The sequence below is a fragment of the Notolepis coatsorum genome (genome assembly GCF_963971535.1).
Source record: "Notolepis coatsorum genome assembly, chromosome: 7".
Lineage (NCBI taxonomy): Eukaryota > Metazoa > Chordata > Actinopteri > Aulopiformes > Paralepididae > Notolepis > Notolepis coatsorum.
The window spans coordinates 13,256,648-13,281,574 of record NC_140171.1 but is presented as its reverse complement, the minus strand read 5'-3'; the positions used below and the strand labels follow the sequence as shown (position 1 = coordinate 13,281,574).

At 42.3% G+C, this 24,927-nt stretch overlaps 1 protein-coding gene across 1 annotated transcript in view; it reads left to right on the top strand.

The window, feature by feature from the left end:
• The window catches only part of trip10b (thyroid hormone receptor interactor 10b), an 82,122-nt gene that overhangs the window by 34,500 nt on the left and 22,695 nt on the right, over positions 1-24,927 (top strand). The window contains exons 6-9 of the mRNA XM_084319385.1: positions 7,012-7,116; positions 8,893-9,021; positions 11,035-11,181; positions 13,603-13,764. Of these exons, the coding sequence (XP_084175511.1) occupies positions 7,012-7,116; positions 8,893-9,021; positions 11,035-11,181; positions 13,603-13,764 (543 nt within the window). The remainder of the gene's footprint in view (positions 1-7,011; positions 7,117-8,892; positions 9,022-11,034; positions 11,182-13,602; positions 13,765-24,927) is intronic.

Genomic DNA, 24,927 nt, shown 5'->3' with positions numbered 1-24,927 from the left:
AACCAATGAGCAAGTGAAGGGGTGCCATTCTGGAAACTGTAGGATTTCATTTCTATTGTTCCATAAGAACAGACGATGACTTCCTCTAAACCGTGAGTGTTTACAAGCTATATATTATTACAAGCTATACCAGGACTATACTGGTCTAAATATGAGTTTTAGTCTGTTTACAAGCAGAGGTCTTAAAGGACTATACTGGTCTAATATGAGTTTTAGTCTGTTTACAAGCAGAGGTCTTAAAGGACTATACTGGTCTAAATATGAGTTTTAGTCTGTTTACAAGCAGAGGTCTTAAAGGACTATACTGGTCTAATATGAGTTTTAGTCTGTTTACAAGCAGAGGTCTTAAAGGACTATACTGGTCTAAATATGAGTTTTAGTCTGTTTACAAGCAGAGGTCTTAAAGGACTATACTGGTCTAAATATGAGTTTTAGTCTGTTTACAAGCAGAGGTCTTAAAGGACTATACTGGTCTAATATGAGTTTTAGTCTGTTTACAAGCAGAGGTCTTAAAGGACTATACTGGTCTAATATGAGTTTTAGTCTGTTTACAAGCAGAGGTCTTAAATGACTATACTGGTCTAATATGAGTTTTAGTCTGTTTACAAGCGGAGGTCTTAAAGGACTATACTGGTCTAATATGAGTTTTAGTCTGTTTACAAGCAGAGGTCTTAAAGGACTATACTGGTCTAATATGAGTTTTAGTCTGTTTACAAGCAGAGGTCTTAAAGGACTATACTGGTCTAAATATGAGTTTTAGTCTGTTTACAAGCAGAGGTCTTAAAGGACTATACTGGTCTAATATGAGTTTTAGTCTGTTTACAAGCAGGTCTTAAAGGACTATACTGGTCTAAATATGAGTTTTAGTCTGTTTACAAGCAGGTCTTAAAGGACTATACTGGTCTAATATGAGTTTTAGTCTGTTTACAAGCAGGTCTTAAAGGACTATACTGGTCTAATATGAGTTTTAGTCTGTTTACAAGCAGGTCTTAAAGGACTATACTGGTCTAATATGAGTTTTAGTCTGTTTACAAGCAGGTCTTAAAGGACTATACTGGTCTAAATATGAGTTTTAGTCTGTTTACAAACAGAGGTCTTAAAGGACTACTGGTCTAATATGAGTTTTAGTCTGTTTACAAGCAGAGGTCTTAAAGGACTATACTGGTCTAATATGAGTTTTAGTCTGTTTACAAGCAGAGGTCTTAAAGGACTATACTGGTCTAATATGAGTTTTAGTCTGTTTACAAGCAGGTCTTAAAGGACTATACTGGTCTAATATGAGTTTTAGCCTGTTTACAAGCAGAGGTCTTAAAGGACTATACTGGTCTAATATGAGTTTTAGTCTGTTTACAAGCAGGTCTTAAAGGACTATACTGGTCTAATATGAGTTTTAGTCTGTTTACAAGCAGGTCTTAAAGGACTATACTGGTCTAATATGAGTTTTAGTCTGTTTACAAGCAGAGGTCTTAAAGGACTATACTGGTCTAATATGAGTTTTAGTCTGTTTACAAGCAGGTCTTAAAGGACTATACTGGTCTAATATGAGTTTTAGTCTGTTTACAAGCAGAGGTCTTAAAGGACTATACTGGTCTAAATATGAGTTTTAGTCTGTTTACAAGCAGGTCTTAAAGGACTATACTGGTCTAATATGAGTTTTAGTCTGTTTACAAGCAGGTCTTAAAGGACTATACTGGTCTAATATGAGTTTTAGTCTGTTTACAAGCAGAGGTCTTAAAGGACTATACTGGTCTAATATGAGTTTTAGTCTGTTTACAAGCAGAGGTCTTAAAGGACTATACTGGTCTAAATATGAGTTTTAGTCTGTTTACAAGCAGGTCTTAAAGGACTATACTGGTCTAATATGAGTTTTAGTCTGTTTACAAGCAGGTCTTAAAGGACTATACTGGTCTAAATATGAGTTTTAGTCTGTTTACAAGCAGAGGTCTTAAAGGACTATACTGGTCTAAATATGAGTTTTAGTCTGTTTACAAGCAGAGGTCTTAAAGGACTATACTGGTCTAATATGAGTTTTAGTCTGTTTACAAGCAGAGGTCTTAAAGGACTATACTGGTCAAAATATGAGTTTTAGTCTGTTTACAAGCAGAGGTCTTAAAGGACTATACTGGTCTAAATATGAGTTTTAGTCTGTTTACAAGCAGAGGTCTTAAAGGACTATACTGGTCTAAATATGAGTTTTAGTCTGTTTACAAGCAGGTCTTAAAGGACTATACTGGTCTAAATATGAGTTTTAGTCTGTTTACAAGCAGAGGTCTTAAAGGACTATACTGGTCTAAATATGAGTTTTAGTCTGTTTACAAGCAGGTCTTAAAGGACTATACTGGTCTAAATATGAGTTTTAGTCTGTTTACAAACAGAGGTCTTAAAGGACTACTGGTCTAATATGAGTTTTAGTCTGTTTACAAGCAGAGGTCTTAAAGGACTATACTGGTCTAATATGAGTTTTAGTCTGTTTACAAGCAGAGGTCTTAAAGGACTATACTGGTCTAATATGAGTTTTAGTCTGTTTACAAGCAGGTCTTAAAGGACTATACTGGTCTAATATGAGTTTTAGCCTGTTTACAAGCAGAGGTCTTAAAGGACTATACTGGTCTAATATGAGTTTTAGTCTGTTTACAAGCAGGTCTTAAAGGACTATACTGGTCTAATATGAGTTTTAGTCTGTTTACAAGCAGGTCTTAAAGGACTATACTGGTCTAATATGAGTTTTAGTCTGTTTACAAGCAGAGGTCTTAAAGGACTATACTGGTCTAATATGAGTTTTAGTCTGTTTACAAGCAGGTCTTAAAGGACTATACTGGTCTAATATGAGTTTTAGTCTGTTTACAAGCAGAGGTCTTAAAGGACTATACTGGTCTAAATATGAGTTTTAGTCTGTTTACAAGCAGGTCTTAAAGGACTATACTGGTCTAATATGAGTTTTAGTCTGTTTACAAGCAGGTCTTAAAGGACTATACTGGTCTAATATGAGTTTTAGTCTGTTTACAAGCAGAGGTCTTAAAGGACTATACTGGTCTAATATGAGTTTTAGTCTGTTTACAAGCAGAGGTCTTAAAGGACTATACTGGTCTAAATATGAGTTTTAGTCTGTTTACAAGCAGGTCTTAAAGGACTATACTGGTCTAATATGAGTTTTAGTCTGTTTACAAGCAGGTCTTAAAGGACTATACTGGTCTAAATATGAGTTTTAGTCTGTTTACAAGCAGAGGTCTTAAAGGACTATACTGGTCTAAATATGAGTTTTAGTCTGTTTACAAGCAGAGGTCTTAAAGGACTATACTGGTCTAATATGAGTTTTAGTCTGTTTACAAGCAGAGGTCTTAAAGGACTATACTGGTCAAAATATGAGTTTTAGTCTGTTTACAAGCAGAGGTCTTAAAGGACTATACTGGTCTAAATATGAGTTTTAGTCTGTTTACAAGCAGAGGTCTTAAAGGACTATACTGGTCTAAATATGAGTTTTAGTCTGTTTACAAGCAGGTCTTAAAGGACTATACTGGTCTAAATATGAGTTTTAGTCTGTTTACAAGCAGAGGTCTTAAAGGACTATACTGGTCTAAATATGAGTTTTAGTCTGTTTACAAGCGGAGGTCTTAAAGGACTATACTGGTCTAATATGAGTTTTAGTCTGTTTACAAGCAGAGGTCTTAAAGGACTATACTGGTCAAAATATGAGTTTTAGTCTGTTTACAAGCAGAGGTCTTAAAGGACTATACTGGTCAAAATATGAGTTTTAGTCTGTTTACAAGCAGAGGTCTTAAAGGACTATACTGGTCTAAATATGAGTTTTAGTCTGTTTACAAGCAGAGGTCTTAAAGGACTATACTGGTCTAAATATGAGTTTTAGTCTGTTTACAAGCAGGTCTTAAAGGACTATACTGGTCTAAATATGAGTTTTAGTCTGTTTACAAGCAGAGGTCTTAAAGGACTATACTGGTCTAAATATGAGTTTTAGTCTGTTTACAAGCAGAGGTCTTAAAGGACTATACTGGTCTAAATATGAGTTTTAGTCTGTTTACAAGCAGAGGTCTTAAAGGACTATACTGGTCAAAATATGAGTTTTAGTCTGTTTACAAGCAGAGGTCTTAAAGGACTATACTGGTCTAAATATGAGTTTTAGTCTGTTTACAAGCAGAGGTCTTAAAGGACTATACTGGTCTAAATATGAGTTTTAGTCTGTTTACAAGCAGGTCTTAAAGGACTATACTGGTCTAAATATGAGTTTTAGTCTGTTTACAAGCAGGTCTTAAAGGACTATACTGGTCTAAATATGAGTTTTAGTCTGTTTACAAGCAGGTCTTAAAGGACTATACTGGTCTAATATGAGTTTTTTAGTCTGTTTACAAGCAGAGGTCTTAAAGGACTATACTGGTCTAAATATGAGTTTTTTAGTCTGTTTACAAGCAGAGGTCTTAAAGGACTATACTGGTCTAAATATGAGTTTTAGTCTGTTTACAAGCAGGTCTTAAAGGACTATACTGGTCTAATATGAGTTTTTTAGTCTGTTTACAAGCAGAGGTCTTAAAGGACTATACTGGTCTAATATGAGTTTTAGTCTGTTTACAAGCAGAGGTCTTAAAGGACTATACTGGTCTAAATATGAGTTTTAGTCTGTTTACAAGCAGAGGTCTTAAAGGACTATACTGGTCTAATATGAGTTTTAGTCTGTTTACAAGCAGAGGTCTTAAAGGACTATACTGGTCTAATATGAGTTTTAGTCTGTTTACAAGCAGAGGTCTTAAAGGACTATACTGGTCTAAATATGAGTTTTAGTCTGTTTACAAGCAGAGGTCTTAAAGGACTATACTGGTCTAAATATGAGTTTTAGTCTGTTTACAAGCAGAGGTCTTAAAGGACTATACTGGTCAAAATATGAGTTTTAGTCTGTTTACAAGCAGAGGTCTTAAAGGACTATACTGGTCTAAATATGAGTTTTAGTCTGTTTACAAGCAGAGGTCTTAAAGGACTATACTGGTCTAAATATGAGTTTTAGTCTGTTTACAGGCAGAGGTCTTAAAGGACTATACTGGTCTAAATATGAGTTTTAGTCTGTTTACAAGCAGGTCTTAAAGGACTATACTGGTCTAAATATGAGTTTTAGTCTGTTTACAAGCAGGTCTTAAAGGACTATACTGGTCTAAATATGAGTTTTAGTCTGTTTACAAGCAGGTCTTAAAGGACTATACTGGTCTAATATGAGTTTTTTAGTCTGTTTACAAGCAGAGGTCTTAAAGGACTATACTGGTCTAAATATGAGTTTTTTAGTCTGTTTACAAGCAGAGGTCTTAAAGGACTATACTGGTCTAAATATGAGTTTTAGTCTGTTTACAAGCAGGTCTTAAAGGACTATACTGGTCTAATATGAGTTTTTTAGTCTGTTTACAAGCAGAGGTCTTAAAGGACTATACTGGTCTAATATGAGTTTTAGTCTGTTTACAAGCAGAGGTCTTAAAGGACTATACTGGTCTAAATATGAGTTTTAGTCTGTTTACAAGCAGAGGTCTTAAAGGACTATACTGGTCTAAATATGAGTTTTAGTCTGTTTACAAGCAGGTCTTAAAGGACTATACTGGTCTAATATGAGTTTTAGTCTGTTTACAAGCAGAGGTCTTAAAGGACTATACTGGTCTAAATATGAGTTTTAGTCTGTTTACAAGCAGAGGTCTTAAAGGACTATACTGGTCTAAATATGAGTTTTAGTCTGTTTACAAGCAGGTCTTAAAGGACTATACTGGTCTAAATATGAGTTTTAGTCTGTTTACAAGCAGGTCTTAAAGGACTATACTGGTCTAATATGAGTTTTTTAGTCTGTTTACAAGCAGAGGTCTTAAAGGACTATACTGGTCTAATATGAGTTTTAGTCTGTTTACAAGCAGAGGTCTTAAAGGACTATACTGGTCTAATATGAGTTTTAGTCTGTTTACAAGCAGAGGTCTTAAAGGACTATACTGGTCTAATATGAGTTTTAGTCTGTTTACAAGCAGAGGTCTTAAAGGACTATACTGGTCTAATATGAGTTTTAGTCTGTTTACAAGCAGAGGTCTTAAAGGACTATACTGGTCTAATATGAGTTTTAGTCTGTTTACAAGCAGAGGTCTAAAAGGACTATACTGGTCTAAATATGAGTTTTAGTCTGTTTACAAGCAGAGGTCTTAAAGGACTATACTGGTCTAATATGAGTTTTAGTCTGTTTACAAGCAGAGGTCTTAAAGGACTATACTGGTCTAATATGAGTTTTAGTCTGTTTACAAGCAGAGGTCTTAAAGGACTATACTGGTCTAAATATGAGTTTTAGTCTGTTTACAAGCAGGTCTTAAAGGACTATACTGGTCTAATATGAGTTTTAGTCTGTTTACAAGCAGAGGTCTTAAAGGACTATACTGGTCTAATATGAGTTTTAGTCTGTTTACAAGCAGAGGTCTTAAAGGACTATACTGGTCTAATATGAGTTTTAGTCTGTTTACAAGCAGGTCTTAAAGGACTACATGGGCAATACATGTTTTAGCCCTTTTACTAATCCGCACACATGTTTCACATCACCCCTGACTTTTAGTGAGCCTAGCTTACTTCTTTAAGACTTGCAAAAGCTTAGCTTACTTCTTTAAGACTTGCAAAAGCTTAGCTTACTTCTTAAAAAAAAATGCAAACATTTATAATGATAAACCATAGGATTATATAGAACAAACCTACAGAATATTATCACTTGGTCGTGCTTAACAAATTGGTCGCCCCCTTGTCCCTGTGTGCACAATATGCGCATGCACTGTGTGTGTCTGTCTGTCTGTGCACTTGTGTGTGTGTGTGTGTCTGTGTGTCTGTCTGTGCACTCATGCCTGTGTGTGTGTCTGTGTCTGTGCACTCATGCCTGTGTGTGTGTGTGTGTGTGTGTGTGTGTGTGCGCACGCGTGTGTCTGTGTCTGTCCACTCATGCCTGTGTGTGTGTGTGTCTGTGTCTGTGCACTCATGCATGTGTGTATGTGTGTGTGTCTGCAGACTAAGAAGCGTTTTGCCAAGGAGTGGGCGGAAGCAGAGAAAGCCACACAACAAGCAGAGAAGACGGAGAACGACATCAATGCCACCAAGCTGGATGTCGAGAAAGTAAACACACATACACACATTATACACACACATACACACACACACACTCATCCACACACATACACAATCATACACATCCACACACATACATACACACATACACACACACACACACACTCATACAGACACATACACAATCACACACATACACATCCACACACATACATACAATACACACATACACACACACACATACACACACACACACACACTCATACAGACACATACACAATCACACACATACACATCCACACACATGCATATACACAGCACACACACAAACAAAGGTATACATACATACACAATACAGTACATATATACATATGCACATACACATAGTACACACATACACACACATATACCTGCATATATATACACATACACACATGATTACATTCATCCATCCATACATACATACACTATCACACACATACACAATCACATAACCACACACACACACACACACACACACTCACTTCAAACACAAACTACATACACTTTTATTTCTGTCGGTTCATTGACATTTTTCTCCGTCTGGTCTCGTCCTGCCGCTTTGATTGATTTAGTCTGTCTGAACGCTTTTATCGGCTTTTCTCTTCCCCTCAAAGGGTGCATTTCTTCCTGCCCTTGTCCCTGTCAATAGAGCTCCACAGAGTCAGTCGGTCGGTCGGGTCTGATGGTAAAGGGTTAACCTTCTGTCGTGTGGCAGTGAAAGGGTTAACCGTTTGGTAGTGCGCCAGTGAAAGGGTTAAAAATCCAATTTCAGAGAAGAAAATGAAAAATGCAGCTATATAGCATTATATATATATATATATATATATATATATATATATATATATATATATATATATAATTGTAAAGCGCTTTGGATAAAAGCACCATTTACCATTTATATATGTTTTCCTGTCATATACAATTGCCATGAAGATGACATGACATGTCATTTTCTTTTGGATCAATAAAGCATGATTTGATGTAATCTAATCCAATGTAATCTCAATCTCTCTGTCACTCACTCTTTCTTGGTCTCTCTCTCTGTCTCCCTGTATCTCCTTCTCTGTCTCTCTCCCTACCTCTCTCTCTCTCTCTCTGTCTGTCTCTCTCTCTCTCTATTTATCTGTTTCTCTCTGTCCCCCTATCTCTCTCTGTCTCCCTGTCTGTCTCTCTCTGTCTCCCTGTCTCTCTCTCTGTCTCCCTACCTCTCTCTCTCTCTCTGTCTGTCTCTCTCTCTATTTCTCTGTTTCTCTCTGTCCCCCTATCTCTCTCTCTGTCTCCCTGTCTGTCTCTCTCTGTCTCCCTGTCTCTCTCTCTGTCTCCCTGTCTCTCTCTCTCTGTCTCCCTGTCTTTCCCTCTGTCTCTCTCTGTCTCTCTCTCACTCTTTCTCTGTCTCCCTGTCTTTCCCTCTGTCTCTCTCTGTCTCTCTCTCACTCTTTCTCTCTCTCCCTCTCGGTCTCTCTCTGTCTCGCTGTATCTCTTTCTCTCTCCCTACCTGTCTGTCTGTCTCTCTATTTCTCTGTCTCTTTCTGTCCCCCTATCTCTCTCTGTCTCCCTGTCTTTCTCGCTCTCCCTCTGTCTCCCTGTCTTTCTCGCTCTCCCTCTGTCTCCCTGTCTTTCTCTCTGTATCTGTCTGTCTCTCTCTGTCTCTGTCTCTCTCTATCTATGTCTATGTCTCTCTCTGTCTCTCTCTTCTCTCTCTCTCTCTCTCTCTCTCTCTCTCTCTCTCTCTCTCTCTCTCTCTCTCTCTCTCTCTCTCTCTCTATGTCTCTCTCTCTCTAGGCTAAGCAGCACGCTCATGCTCGGACTCACACGTCAGAGGAGTGCAGAAACGACTATGCAGCGCAGCTCCAGAAGTACAACAAGGAGCAGAACAGTTTCTACTACACAGAGATACCTCACATCTTCAACGTGAGACACACAAGCACACACACACATAAACACCCGCAGTCATGGCAAACAACACATAAACACACACACACACAGTCATGACAAACACACATAGACACGCACAAACAAATGTAAACATCCAACACAAAAAGAGAGCTTGCAGCACTCACATGATACGTAAACACACACAGCCTTCTGGTGTCTGTGTACTTTTACCTCCTTTAACCCTTTCACTACCACACTACAGAAGGTTAACCCTTTACTATCACACTACAGACAGTTAACCGTCTGTAGTGTGATAGTAAAGGGTTACATTTCTGTAGCGTGGTAGTGAAAGGGTTAACCTGTTGTCGTGTGGCAGTGAAAGGGTTAACCGTCTGTAATGTCGCAGTGAAAGGGTTAACCGTTTGGTATTGTGGCAGTGAAAGGGTTAAAGTGCTTGTATGTTTGCTCTCATTTTGTCTTGTGTTGTAAATGCAGCGCACCCCTTCCTTCACAGAGGTGCGCTCCGCCTCTCCCCCCTCAAGCCCAAACAGTAGTTTCAGCTTGTGGTGAGAGGGAGGAGGGAGGATCCACGGCGTGTTTCTCCACGTACTTTGAAACATCTTTGGTAACTTGTGGTCATAATTTAATAATTTCTGTATAAAAAAAAATATTTTCTATTTTTTCACAATTCCAACTTCTAGCCAGTAAAGCTCCTTTAAAAACAGTTTAATTAAGCATTACATCACACGCAGGAGTGGTTTGTGACCAATAAACCATGCCTAGGGGTGGTTGTTAGGCCCGAGGCGCAGCCGAGGGTCGTTAGACCCCCCTAGGCATGGTTTATTGGTCACAAATCACGACTGCACGTGGTGTAAAGCTTTTATACAACTGCCAGATTCATCCAACCTTATTTCTATACAATAAACACACATTAATCGAAGATTTATTGAAAAAACCATCCGCCAGAAAAAGTAGTTCCCACAACTCCATGTGGAAGCAGCTTGAAGTGCATCCAACCAAACTAACACATCCAACTGTGTATTATTGGAATGATTGAGAGAAGTTGCCTCATGTGGAAGCAGCTTGAAGTGCATCCAACCAACTAACACATCCAACTGTGTATTATTGGAATGATTGATTGAAAATTTTATTACCAGATGCAGAATATAAAGTAGGTAAAACAAATTAAAATGTTTTCTTTGCCCTATAGGAAAAAAACGTTTTCTTCGCCCTATTTTTTTATTTATTTCTTTTAGCCTAAACTTAACCAGTTGGAAACCAGGGGTACAGTAATAAAATTAGCAATCAACCAATCAATCAATTCAATAGACCATGCTCACTTAAAACAGCGCTGCTTCTCTCTCAGTCTGACTCCCCCGCTGTTGCAGACAGGAGTGTGTGTGTGTGTGTGTGTGTGTGTGTGTGTGTGTCACAGTGTGTGTGTGCGTGTGTGTGTGTATGTGTGTGTGTGTGTGTGTGTGTGTATGTGTGTGTGTGTGTTTGTGGGTACGCCAGCGACAGTGTGAGAGAGAACGCTGCAGTCAGTAGAAAGTAGGAAGGAAGAAATTTAAATCAATCAATTAATCTATCAATCAATCCGCGATTTTTCTTTTGTTCTAGATTGAGTCAAGACCCATCAATTACATCATCCAACATTGTTTAAAGGACTAACACATTCCCCTTGACAGAATCGCTTCATATTTAGTCGTTATGGTGCTTTCAACATAACCATTTGTTGTCCGCGATCTTGTTTTCTCCCGGAGTGAGCCGGGGAGGGTTATGTGATTTGGTTGTGGGCGGGTCCTGAGCCCAGGACCGTGGATTGTTGCCAATAAAGACGTGTGAATGGCCAATCAGAATCGAGAAATTTGCATGCCGTTGTATAAAACAGTTTAAAAAAGTTTTAAAATGTCACAGGGGTCATATTATTAAAGGTTATCGGGTCATTGCAATGCGAGTGTGTTCGTTAATTCGGTATGAAGTTGTGAAAAGGCCACAGGAAAAGATTCTGAAATTAAGTGCGGGAACTTCTTCCTGTACCGCGAGCAGATGTTGCAGGACATGGATGAGCGGAGGATCCAGCGGCTGGCGGGGGGATACGGACAGTTCTCCGAGATGGAGAAGAAGGTCATGCTGATCATCGCCAAATGTCTGGACGGCATCTCTACAGCGGCCAGTAACACCAACGAGAAACAGGTCTGTTACTAGAGTATTGTGTTCATTCATAGTTAAAGACAGCAGAGGTTGAGTACTTTATTATCTAAAGATGGTAAGTTAGAGTGTTGTGTTCATTCATAGTTAAAGACAGCAGAGGTAGAGTGCTTTATTATCTAAAGATAGTAGAGGTTGAGTACTTTAGTATCTAAAGATTGTAAGTTAGTGTTGTGTTCACTCATAGTTAAAGACAGTAGAGGTTAGTTTATTATCTAAAGATGGTAAGTTAGAGTGTTGTGTTCATTCATAGTTAAAGACAGTAGAGGTTGAGTACTTTATTATCTAAAGATGCTAAGTTAGTGTTGTGTTCATTCATAGTTGAAGACAGTAGAGGTTGAGTACTTTATTAACTAAAGATGGTAAGTTAGAGTGTTGTGTTCATTCATAGTTAAAGACAGTAGAGGTTGAGTACTTTATTATCTAAAGATGGTAAGTTAGAGTGTTGTGTTCATTCATAGTTAAAGACAATAGAGGTTGAGTACTTTATTAACTAAAGATAGTAGAGGTTGAGTACTTTATTATCTAAAGATTGTAAGTTAGTGTTGTGTTCATTCATAGTTAAAGACAGTAGAGGTTGAGTACTTTATTATCTAAAGATGGTGAGTTAGTGTGTTGTGTTCATTCATAGTTAAAGACAGTAGAGGTTGAGTACTTTATTATCTAAAGATGGTTAGTTAGTGTTGTGTTCATTCATAGTTAAAGACAATAGAGGCTGAGTACTTTATTATCTAAAGATGGTAAGTTAGAGTGTTGTGTTCATTCATAGTTAAAGACGGTAGAGACGGAGTACTTTATTATCTAAAGATGGTAAGTTAGAGTGTTGTGTTCATTCATAGTTAAAGACCGTAGAGGCTGAGTACTTTATTAACTAAAGATGGTAAGTTAGAGTGTTGTGTTCATTCATAGTTGAAGACAGTAGAGGTTTTGAGTACTTTATTATCTAAAGATGCTAAGTTAGAGTGTTGTGTTCATTCATAATTAAAGACAATAGAGGTTGGGGAGCTCCAGTAGCTCACCGCGTATCTCGGCGCTATTTCGGCGTCGGGGACAACCGTGCGCGTCGCGGATCTGGGGTACACGAGTTCGACTCCCGGACTCGCCGTATTTTCTCAGTGTCTTCCCCCGATCTATATCCCATTCAACCTGTTTCTGTCGGTCATGCTTGACCAGAAAAAGCGATAAACGCTAAAAAGAACCAGCTGACTGGTCAAAAGTAAAAAAAAAAAAAAAGACAATAGAGGTTGAGTACTTTATTATCTAAAGATTGTAAGTTAGAGTGTTGTGTTCGTTCATAGTTAAAGACAGTAGAGGTTGAGTACTTTCTGGTGATGTATCGCATTCACACTCCCAAGTGATTACATGGAGTTAAAGGGGAGATGAAGCATAGCGATATAAACATAGTCATAGCATCAAATTAGTATTTAGACTAATAGCCTCAGCAAGCTAACGGTAGCTGGCTCCAGCACATCGACAAGCTGCTGGAGCCAGCTAACGTTAGCTTGCTGAGGCTATTAGCACATCGACAAGCTGCTGGAGCTCCCGATGCTGGTTGAAGTGGAGCTAGGTAGCCAGCAGGCTAAATGCTCCGCGGCGCTGAACTGCCTGCGCCGGTCTGTCTGTCGAAGACCGAGGGAGCCGCATCGGGCTTCAGCTGATTAGTGGTCTTCTGGACAAACCTCCCACCCCCAACAACATAATCCGAGGCAATGAAGTGTTCGCTGCAGATCTTCATTCCCTGTCCAACAGGCTGATCGCACCGTCTGAGTGCAGCCAGCCTGAGCCAACGTGCCAACAACACTGTTTTTTTCACTGGTAGTTTGTGGAAATGAACCAACTTTCCTCTCTCTTTCACACGGTAAAATTTGTTTGAACAGCCAGGAGCAATACAAAAAGAACCACCGCGGTCCCGTTGTTTTGTAGGCAACATTTTATTTACTGACTGACGCGACAATCCATGTTCACTATAGGCAGCTAACCACCAGTGTATACACCAAACCAACACCGTGACGTCAGCAACAAAATGGCGCCGCCCATGGCGAAAACAGGGAAATTATATTTGATTTTTCAGACAAATAAGCAGGATTTCACATTTTATTATAGGACCCTGTCTTACACAAGGTACACAACAAACAAACTAGGATCACATTGTTCAATGCTTCATCTCCCCTTTAACATCTGCAAATATGTGGGCTGTTCAGTAGATTTCAAAACAGACTTGTATGGTTTTTCATCTCCCGGGTTCATGTATTGATGTGAATGTGTGAGGAAAAGTGTGCTGTTGAAGCGTGTTTTGCATTGCTAACTGAAGTGCAGACATTTAATTATCGGGTCTCATTATCGTGTCTCACAGTGTGTGTGTGTGTGTGTGTGTGTGTGTGTCTCTCTCTCTCTCTCTCTCTCCAGGACTCTATGCTGATCATAGAGCAACACAAGTCGGGCTTCGAGAGGCCGGGAGACGTGGAGTTTGAGGACTACAGCCAGGGAATCAAACCGGCAACCTCCGACTCCAGCCTCAATCCTCCTCGAGTGCGCAACAAGCTCTGGCCCTTCAGCAAGATAAAAAAGGTAACACGAGGGTCGCAAAAGGGTCCCCCGCTCTTTTAAGACGTCACTGAAAGAGAATTGTTTTCCTGCATTTGTTTACCTCCTAATGTCAACCCAAATCGACAGAGTTTGCGTGTCTGCTGTTCCTTTCATCTACAAGCTGAATACATTTCTCACCTGATAAAATCTTTTCAAAGGTTACTTTTTTTTTTACCGTTTTTGCATTGTTGGCGTCGCACACAAACCCCACACCCTCGCTCTACCTCATCTTTTCACGGCTCGGTGAGGCCGTGACGGCCCTTTTCGCCAGCCTGACGGCTCCACATGTTAAGATGCCAGCGAACAATGCAGTTGTCGTGCCTCCCTCCTCCGCCAAGTAGACCAATCAGTGAAAAATATTAAGATGAAAGATTAAACTGGACTTTGAAGAAGTCTTTATTCATTGCACCCATTGCAACGTAGTCATGCAGCGACACACGCATGCGATTCAAGAGGTTTATTTGTCACATACATACCAGGGCATACAGTGAAATGCGGGATGGGCGACACATATAGTAGGAAACACCCTGTCTCTGTGCTTGACCCATCCCTTCATCCCCAAGGGCAACCAGAGGCAGACATTGGTTGCGGCGTGGGGCCGCACCCGGGGACCAATCCAAGTGCTCCTGTCCGTCTTCGTCAGGGGCAGCGTTCTGTTCTGCATGATTTTCCATTGGGTTTATCTCTTTTTCTGGAGGGGAAACCCTTGCGAGCAGAGGGGGGAGAACATGCAAACTGCACACAGAAAGGCCCGGGAGACACCCCACCTGGGTACCTGGCAACCTGGCTCCCAAGTGGGAATCGAACCCAGGACCTTCTTTCTGTGAGGAGACAGTGTTAACCACTACACCACCGTGCGGTGAGGCGACAGTGTTAACCACTACACCACCGTGCTGTGAGGTGACAGTGTTAACCACTACACCACCGTGCTGTGAGGCGACAGTGTTAACCACTACACCACCGTGCTGTGAGGAGACAGTGTTAACCACTACACCACCGTGCTGTGAGGAGACAGTGTTAACCACTACACCACCGTGCTGTGAGGAGACAGTGTTAACCACTACACCACCGTGCTGTGAGGAGACAGTGTTAACCACTACACCACCGTGCTGTGAGGAGACAGTGTTAACCACTACACCACCGTGCTGTGAGGCGACAGTGTTAACCACTACACCACCGTGCTGTGAGGCGACAGTGTCAACCACTACACCACCGTGCTGTGAGGCGACAGTGTTAACCACTACACCACCGTGCTGTGAGGCGACAGTGTTAACCACTACACCACCGTGCTGTGAGGTGACAGTGTTAACCACTACACCACCGTGCTGTGAGGCGACAGTGTTAACCACTACACCACCGTGCTGTGAGGTGACAGTGTTAACCACTACACCACCGTGCTGTGAGGAGACAGTGTTAACCACTACACCACCGTGCTGTGAGGAGACAGTGTTAACCACTACACCACCGTGCTGTGAGGAGACAGTGTTAACCACTACACCACCGTGCTGTGAGGTGACAGTGTTAACCACTACACCACCGTGCTGTGAGGAGACGGTGTCAACCACTACACCACCGTGCTGTGAGGCGTTTCCCCACGTGGAATGCACCTGATTGGATAAATGACATGCTGGTGCTCTATTGCGACATCTATAATGTTATCTATAGCACCTTTAAATCTTATAAGAATATCAATGATGTGTGATGATAAGTGATTAATCTTCGGTAGAGTAGCCATTTGAATGAAAAACATTTTGACAGGCATTTCTCCCAACAAATCATCAACCGACAAACACAGGGGCTTGGCCACAATTTGAACGGTCGTTTGTTCTACCAATTGAAAGCATGGTTTGGTTTACATGGTTTGGCCGAGCGTTTGGTCTCCCTGTGAACGTGTCGATGCATTATTAACCCTTTCACTACCACACTACCAAAGGGTTAACCCCTTTTCACTGCGACAATACAGAATGTTAACCCCTTCACTGTCACGCGACAAAGGGTTAACCCTTTCACAACCACACGACAGAAGGTTAACCCTTTCACTGCCACACTACAGACGGTTTCTGTAGTGTGGTAGTGAAAAGGGTTAAGCCTTCTGTAGTGTGGTCGTGGAAGGGTTAACGCAGAGCTCCTCTCTGGGACGCGATGTTCACAGCCTCTCTTCCTGCTTCCTCGTCTCTGACAGCCTGGATATCCTTCTTTCCACATGTTCCTCTTATCTTCCTCCTATTGGCTGTGTTTTATAAATGTATGTCCCTCTCGCGTCGAGCTTTGTAATGAGACTGTTAACACACACACACAGACGTACACACACACACACACACACACACATTCCTCTCATGTCTTAAACCCCCCACCCCCCACCCCCTCCCCGAGGGAGTCATTCCAGTGTTGCACGGACTTGTCTGAAACAGCCTCTTGCTCTCTGCGTGTGTCCCGCTCGACCGTGGCTGACTCGAAACCAAAAAAAAAGCGGGATCCTTCAATATCTCTTTGTCTTAATCTTCTCTTTTTCCCGTTCTGTTTTTTTCTACACCTCTCTTCTCGTACTCCCCTCTCATCCTGTCACCCTCTCCTCTGCTCCTCCTCCTCCTCTCACCCCCCCCCACAGTCCTTTCCTCCCTCTGTCTCGCCCCCCTCCCCTTTCCTGCCCCGCAGCAGTCCCCTCCCCCTCTCCCTCCCCCTCTCCAAGCTGCATCGCTCCCCCCTCTCTCTCTGTCTGAGGGAGCTCAATCGTTCTGTCAGGCCCAGGATTGAGACTTTAAAGACTCTGAGTAAACTACACAGGCTGGTGAGTGGCTGTCCCTGTCCCCTCCTCCTCCCCATCTCCTCCCCTCCTCCTCCTCCCCTCCTCCCAGCCACGCCTCAGCTCCGCCGGGGCTTTAATCCATCTATTGTCCTTCCATTGGCGCTATGCCTACAGATACCAGGCGCTGGTCACACAGCGGCAGTCACCTGGTAGTTCTTGCCGTTTGTTCTAGGCTACTTTCAAACAGGTGCTGCACAATTGATTATCTGATTATTATCATTCCCGCTCTGATATCATGACTCGATTGCAGTGTCTGTCCAAATCCACCAATTCATTCAGCCCTACTTCTAAGCTTTAAGTTAAGTGTTATATTACTTCTAAGCTGTTAAAAGCATGTTTAAGTTAAGTGTTATAGTGCTTTTAAAAGCACGTTTAAGTTGAGTGTTATAATACTTCTAAGCTTTTAAAAACAAGTTTAAAGGTCCCATGCATAATAAATGGCTTTTTCCAGAGTTTAGCATTGTTTTATAGCAATAGGGGTTAGTATCAATGGGTCTGTGTCTCTAATTACCATATTGGCGGATTCCTCTAATTCAGTTAAGACAATCTCCTCCCCCAGTGAATTAGGTCATTCTGATTTGACTCGCAATGCGACGTAGTAAGAGTTGATTTAGCTGATTATCTGATTGGCTCTGTGGTTGTAGTCACCGCCCACAATCAACAATTCGCTCAGAGCGTGTGGAATTAGCTCAGAGCGGAACAGAGCGAGTGGAATTACTTCCTCAAACAGCCGACAGACACCAGAGAACGAGCGAGGGAGAGGGAGGGAGAGAGAAAGAGAGAGAGGGACCGCGAGCAGGAGTGTGTACAATGTGTGTGCGCGCTGGGCTGGTGTGGTTCTTTTCGCAGTCGGGAGCACTCGCATAATCACTGTCAAAATATCTTTGCGCATGCTCCCACGCGCACGCCCATATTCCGATCGGTGCAATAATAATCACAGGGGTATATATTGTCATTTGAAACAAGTTACCAATGCATTGTCCCGTGGGATTATGCCCCCCCCCCGCGGCGAAACTAATTAGTATCCCCATCAATCTCTCTCTATCTCTCTGTCTGCCAGTCGCAGACTGTGTGGGTGACTGTCACTCAAATCGCTTAAGGGCGGAGCCCATCCAATAACAGCCTGAAATCCTGAGGTAGAAAAATTATGCTTTTGAGTACTTGATTAAAAATATAAAACAATGCATTTTTTTAAAAGAAACTTTACAGATGTGTTCCATAGACTCACAGGAATTGTGTAAAGTTGCCCAAATAGTGCAATGAATAGCAATGCATGGGACCTTTAAGTTGAATGTTATATTGTTTCTAAGCTTTTAAAAGCAAGTTTAAGTTGAGTGTTATAATACTTCTAAGCTTTTAAAAACAAGTTTAAGTTGAATGTTATAGTATTTCTAAGCTTTTAAATGCACGTTTAAGTTGAGTGTGGTATTCCAGTATTTTACTGCAATAGGAGAATGCAAATACTGTCGGGTATAGTTTTCAGGTATAACATAGTAAAGTGACTTTCAAATAGTTTTGGACTTTCTGGCACTCAGTCAGTGCATTGTCGTGTGCGATAAAGCCCCACCCGTCTGGTACGACAAGCAGGTTGGAACAAAGGGCAGGAATTCTCTGCCGACACACAGTTCCTAATGGCTCCACGTGAAGCGTGTAGGTGCGTGTGGAGCACAGCTAACCGGCTAGCCTCACAAACCAGCCTTGTGTTTCATGCCCCAGAGCGTCGCAAACTAATAAACCATTTTACAGTCTGTTGACGGCAGCCAAAGTATGTGAAGCGTTCTCAGGGGAAAAGGAGCGTCGTCACACAGGCACCGACGAAACAACGAAGTAAACGTTGTGTTTTTAGGTCCATCGATCTGAAAAACAGATTGATGGTCAGGTAGATGGAGGTCACAGGGGGGTCAGGAGTAAGGTCACAGGGGGGTCAGGAGTAAGGTCACAGGGGGGTCAGGAGTAAGGTCAGAGTTGCAACTAGGGGGTGGTCCGGAGGGGGACTGTGCCTCCTTTTTGGGAGGCAAACATCTTTAACATAATTTCAATAAAATAGCAAACACAAGTGGAACAGAGGACCGAGCACTCGCGTATTGGACAATAATGCGTCTTGTTTCTTTTTTTTTTTTTTTTTTTGGTCTTTTTCCCCCTCCATTTTCCGCCGATTTTCTCCCATCCCAATGTTAGTCGTATGCCAATTCCCAGTCCCTTCCTGGTCGCTGCGCACTTACCCCCCACAGTCAGATCATCTGGGAGAGTGGAGGCTACCACGTGCTTCCTCCGACACACGTCCAGCCAATCACCGCTTCTTTTCACCTGGCAGCGCGGATTCTCATTGAGAGGGCGTAGCGTGTGGGAGGACCACACTATCCCCCTCACGTCCAATCCGCGCTTAGCAGGCGCCCCGACCGAACTGTAGGAGTCGCTGTTTACAACGACCCGGACCCACCCCGCCAGCTTCTCCCACCCTCTGATACAGCCAATTGTATCAGTGCAGACGGCCAGCCAAGCTGGTGACAACCCCGGAGCTGTGAGCTGGAATGCGTCTTGTTTCTAAGCCCCAAGCTTTCGCTGTAAAAATAAAAACAACATTGTTTTTTAAACGCATGGTGGCGCTGGCTGGCGCGTTGTGATGGTGGCGCTGCGCCCCCCCCTGACGCCGCGGTCTATGGAAAAGCCGGGGTCACGCAATCCCACTCGCATCTTGTTCCACCCTGTAGCTGTTCTGTTTGTGTAGCGCATGCAACGCATACTCTGTTGGGTCGTCTCTGCCTTTTTGTAATCGTACTGACGTATTGACTCGCATGCTGTTGTGATCGTACCGACGTATTGACTCGCACGCTGTTGTGATCGTACCGATGTATTGACTGGCACGCTGTTGTGATCGTACCGATGTATTGACTCGCACGCTGTTGTGATCGTTCTGACGTATTGACTGGCACGCTGTTGTGATCGTTCCGACGTATTGACTCGCACGCTGTTGTGATCGTACCGACGTATTGACTCGCACGCTGTTGTGATCGTACCGACGTATTGACTCGCACGCTGTTGTGATCGTACCGATGTATTGACTGGCACGCTGTTGTGATCGTACCGATGTATTGACTCGCACGCTGTTGTGATCGTTCTAACGTATTGACTGGCACGCTGTTGTGATCGTTCCGACGTATTGACTCGCACGCTGTTGTAATCGTTCTGATGTATTGACTCGCACGCTGTTGTGATCGTTCTGACGTATTGACTGGCACGCTGTTGTGATCGTTCCGACGTATTGACTCGCACGCTGTTGTGATCGTACCGACGTATTGACTCGCACGCTGTTGTGATCGTACCGACGTATTGACTCGCACGCTGTTGTGATCGTACCGATGTATTGACTGGCACGCTGTTGTGATCGTACCGATGTATTGACTCGCACGCTGTTGTGATCGTTCTAACGTATTGACTGGCACGCTGTTGTGATCGTTCCGACGTATTGACTCGCACGCTGTTGTAATCGTTCTGATGTATTGACTTGCACGCTGTTGTAATCGTTCTGATGTATTGACTTGCACGCTGTTGTAATCATTCTGATGTATTGACTTGCACGCTGTTGTAATGGTACTGATGTATTGACTCTCATGCTGTTGTAATCGTTCTGATGTATTGACTCGCACGCTGTTGTACATGTAATTGTATGTTTCTCATTCGTGGTGCTTCCTCTAGAGATTCACCCAGACATTTGACAGTGGGGGGGGGGTATCTTCAGCTCTGCACGGTCGAGGTTTCCTTCTCGATCCGCTGTCGAGGGTTAAAGGAACGGGCCAACATTATGGGAAACGCACTTAGCGTCTTCTCCAGAGTCGGACAAGAAGATGGATCAAGTTCAAGTTTGTTAGTATGTCCCACCCAAACATAGGGCAATTCCTGTTACAGCGGATAAATAGATGCTTTCTACTTGAACGCACAGAGAGGAGACTGGTATCTATCTTCTCGTCTGACTCTGGAGAAGACGGTGAGCATGTTTCCCATAATGTCGGCGTGTTCCCTTTTTTTAAACGTGTATCTGGTACACTTTACACATCATGATGATATATGATGTGTGGTTCTCCGGTTTCCTCCGCTGTGGAATTAATGCAGCTCTGCGTTGTGTTCGTGTGACCGTGTCCATCTAACCCCCGAGTCTCCCGCTCCTCTCCGCCTCTAGATGACGCACGCTGAAAAGCACATGGTAATAGTTTCCATGGTAACATAGTGGTGTCTAAAATAATTTGGGTTGGATTTCCTGGTGCTCTGTGTAGTAATCTTTTTTTTAAAAGGGCAATACCACTCAATTTAAGACGTCACACGCTGTGTCTCAGTGTTGATCTGCTGTTATGCAGCTGCTCCATTGGCGCCGAGTAGGAGAATGACTGTTTATAAACGCATCTTTAGGTGATTTATGACGAGTGCCGGCATTGCCGCAAGGCCAACAAGTGACGACGGTAAACTTAACCCTAGCCTTAACCACAGTGGAGACCTCATGTCCCACCCTGACCTAAAATAGAGATGTGACCATCGATCTTCAAATAAATACAGTATATCGATTTTCTACTTTGCGGCTTGGCCATTTAGTGACAGCCTAGGTTTATAAACTACTTTTGCCCAGAAAGTCATCCCAGGTAGCATCATCACCATATCACTAAATCATCCCAGGTAGCATCATCACCATATCACTAAATCATCCCAGGTAACATCACCACCATATCACTAAATCATCCCAGGTAGCATCACCACCATATCACTAAATCATCCCAGGTAGCATCACCACCATATCACTAAATCATCCCAGGTAGCATCACCACCATATCACTAAATCATCCCAGGTAGCATCACCACCATATCACTAAATCATCCCAGGTAGCATCATCACCATATCACTAAATCATCCCAGGTAACATCATCACCATATATATCACTAAATCATCCCAGGTAGCATCACCACCATATCACTAAATCATCCCAGGTAGCATCATCACCATATCACTAAATCATCCCAGGTAGCATCATCACCATATCACTAAATCATCCCAGGTAGCATCATCACCACATCACTAAATCATCCCAGGTAGCATCATCGCTAAATCACTAAATCATCCCAGGTAGCATCATCACTAAATCATCCCAGGTAACATCATCACCATATCACTAAATCATCCCAGGTAGCATCATCACCACATCACTAAATCATCCCAGGTAGCATCATCACTAAATCATCCCAGGTAACATCATCACCATATCACTAAATCATCCCAGGTAGCATCACCACCATATCACTAAATCATCCCAGGTAGCATCATCACCATATCACTAAATCATCCCAGGTAGCATCACCACCATATCACTAAATCATCCCAGGTAGCATCACCACCATATCACTAAATCATCCCAGATAGCATCATCACCATATCACTAAATCATCCCAGGTAGCATCACCACCATATCACTAAATCATCCCAGGTAGCATCACCACCATATCACTAAATCATCCCAGGTAGCATCACCACCATATCACTAAATCATCCCAGGTAACATCATCACCATATCACTAAATCATCCCAGGTAGCATCACCACCATATCACTAAATCATCCCAGGTAGTATCATCACCATATCACTAAATCATCCCAGGTAGCATCATCACCATATCACTAAATCATCCCAGGTAGCATCACCACCATATCACTAAATCATCCCAGGTAGCATCACCACCATATCATTAAATCATCCCAGGTAACATCATCACCATATCACTAAATCATCCCAGGTAACATCATCACTATATCACTAAATCATCCCAGGTAGCATCATCACCATATCACTAAATCATCCCAGGTAGCATCACCACCATATCACTAAATCATCCCAGGTAGCATCACCACCATATCACTAAATCATCCCAGGTAGCATCACCACCATATCACTAAATCATCCCAGGTAACATCACCACCATATCACTAAATCATCCCAGGTAACATCATCACCATATCACTAAATCATCCCAGGTAGCATCACCACCATATCACTAAATCATCCCAGGTAGCATCATCACCATATCACTAAATCATCCCAGGTAGCATCACCACCATATCACTAAATCATCCCAGGTAACATCACCACCATATCACTAAATCATCCCAGGTAGCATCACCACCATATCACTAAATCATCCCAGGTAACATCACCACCATATCACTAAATCATCCCAGGTAGCATCACCACCATATCACTAAATCATACCAGGTAGCATCACCACCATATCACTAAATCATCCCAGGTAGCATCATCACCATATCACTAAATCATCCCAGGTAGCATCACCACCATATCACTAAATCATCCCAGGTAGCATCACCACCATATCACTAAATCATCCCAGGTAGCATCACCACCATATCACTAAATCATCCCAGGTAACATCACCACCATATCACTAAATCATCCCAGGTAGCATCACCACCATATCACTAAATCATCCCAGGTAGCATCACCACCATATCACTAAATCATCCCAGGTAGCATCACCACCATATCACTAAATCATCCCAGGTAGCATCACCACCATATCACTAAATCATCCCAGGTAGCATCATCACCATATCACTAAATCATCCCAGGTAGCATCACCACCATATCACTAAATCATCCCAGGTAGCATCACCACCATATCACTAAATCATCCCAGGTAGCATCACCACCATATCACTAAATCATCCCAGGTAACATCATCACCATATCACTAAATCATCCCAGGTAGCATCACCACCATATCACTAAATCATCCCAGGTAGTATCATCACCATATCACTAAATCATCCCAGGTAGCATCATCACCATATCACTAAATCATCCCAGGTAGCATCACCACCATATCACTAAATCATCCCAGGTAGCATCACCACCATATCATTAAATCATCCCAGGTAACATCATCACCATATCACTAAATCATCCCAGGTAACATCATCACTATATCACTAAATCATCCCAGGTAGCATCATCACCATATCACTAAATCATCCCAGGTAGCATCACCACCATATCACTAAATCATCCCAGGTAGCATCACCACCATATCACTAAATCATCCCAGGTAGCATCACCACCATATCACTAAATCATCCCAGGTAGCATCACCACCATATCACTAAATCATCCCAGGTAGCATCACCACCATATCACTAAATCATCCCAGGTAGCAGCATCACCATATCACTAAATCATCCCAGGTAGCATCACCACCATATCACTAAATCATCCCAGGTAGCATCACCACCATATCACTAAATCATCCCAGGTAACATCATCACCATATCACTAAATCATCCCAGGTACTGTAGCACCACCATATATATCACTAAATCATCCCAGGTACTGTAGCACCACCATATATATCACTAAATCATCCCAGGTACTGTAGCACCACCATATATATCACTAAATCATCCCAGGTACTGTAGCACCACCATATATATCACTAAATCATCCCAGGTACTGTAGCACCACCATATATATCACTAAATCATCCCAGGTAACTGTAGCTCCACCATATATATATATCACTAAATCATCCCAGGTACTGTAGCACCACCATATATATCACTAAATCATCCCAGGTACTGTAGCTCCACCATATATATCACTAAATCATCCCAGGTAACTGTAGCTCCACCATATATATCACTAAATCATCCCAGGTACTGTAGCTCCACCATATATATATATCACTAAATCACCTTCTCAATCATCGAATTCTCAAAATAGCTGCAGGTTGGTGTGACATCACAGATCCATGGGCAGGACGAACTCTTCTCTTTTGACTCGCAGGTGAATGTTCAGTAACTCAGGTCCCACTGCACCTCATTAACCCCTCACTAACCCCCGCAGGTGAATGTTCAGTAACTCGGGTCCCACTGCACCTCATTAACCCCTCACTAACCCCCGCAGGGCAGAGTGACTGGGAGGTGCATGTTCAGTAACTCCGGTCCCACGGCCCCTCATTAACCCCCCGCAGGGCAGAGTCCACAACAGACAGTGTGACGTGGCAGAAATTCAGTGGTATTTCTCTTTCAAAGTCAGCTGTGATTATCAAACTTTCAAAAGTGTGTCGCAGGGTGTTGTTTTCATCAATCATCATCAACATCTCTCTCTCTCTCTCTCTCTCTCTGTGATCATTTCTCTATCCTCCTGGAATATGCTATCTGCATTTGTACACATACAGACACAGAATCATTGCCCTCTCTCTCATCAGATCGCTGGGGTTCCATTTTCAAAATGAACCTGTCACCTGTGTGTGTGTGGGGGGGGCGGGGGCGCGGGGGCTCTTTCCCT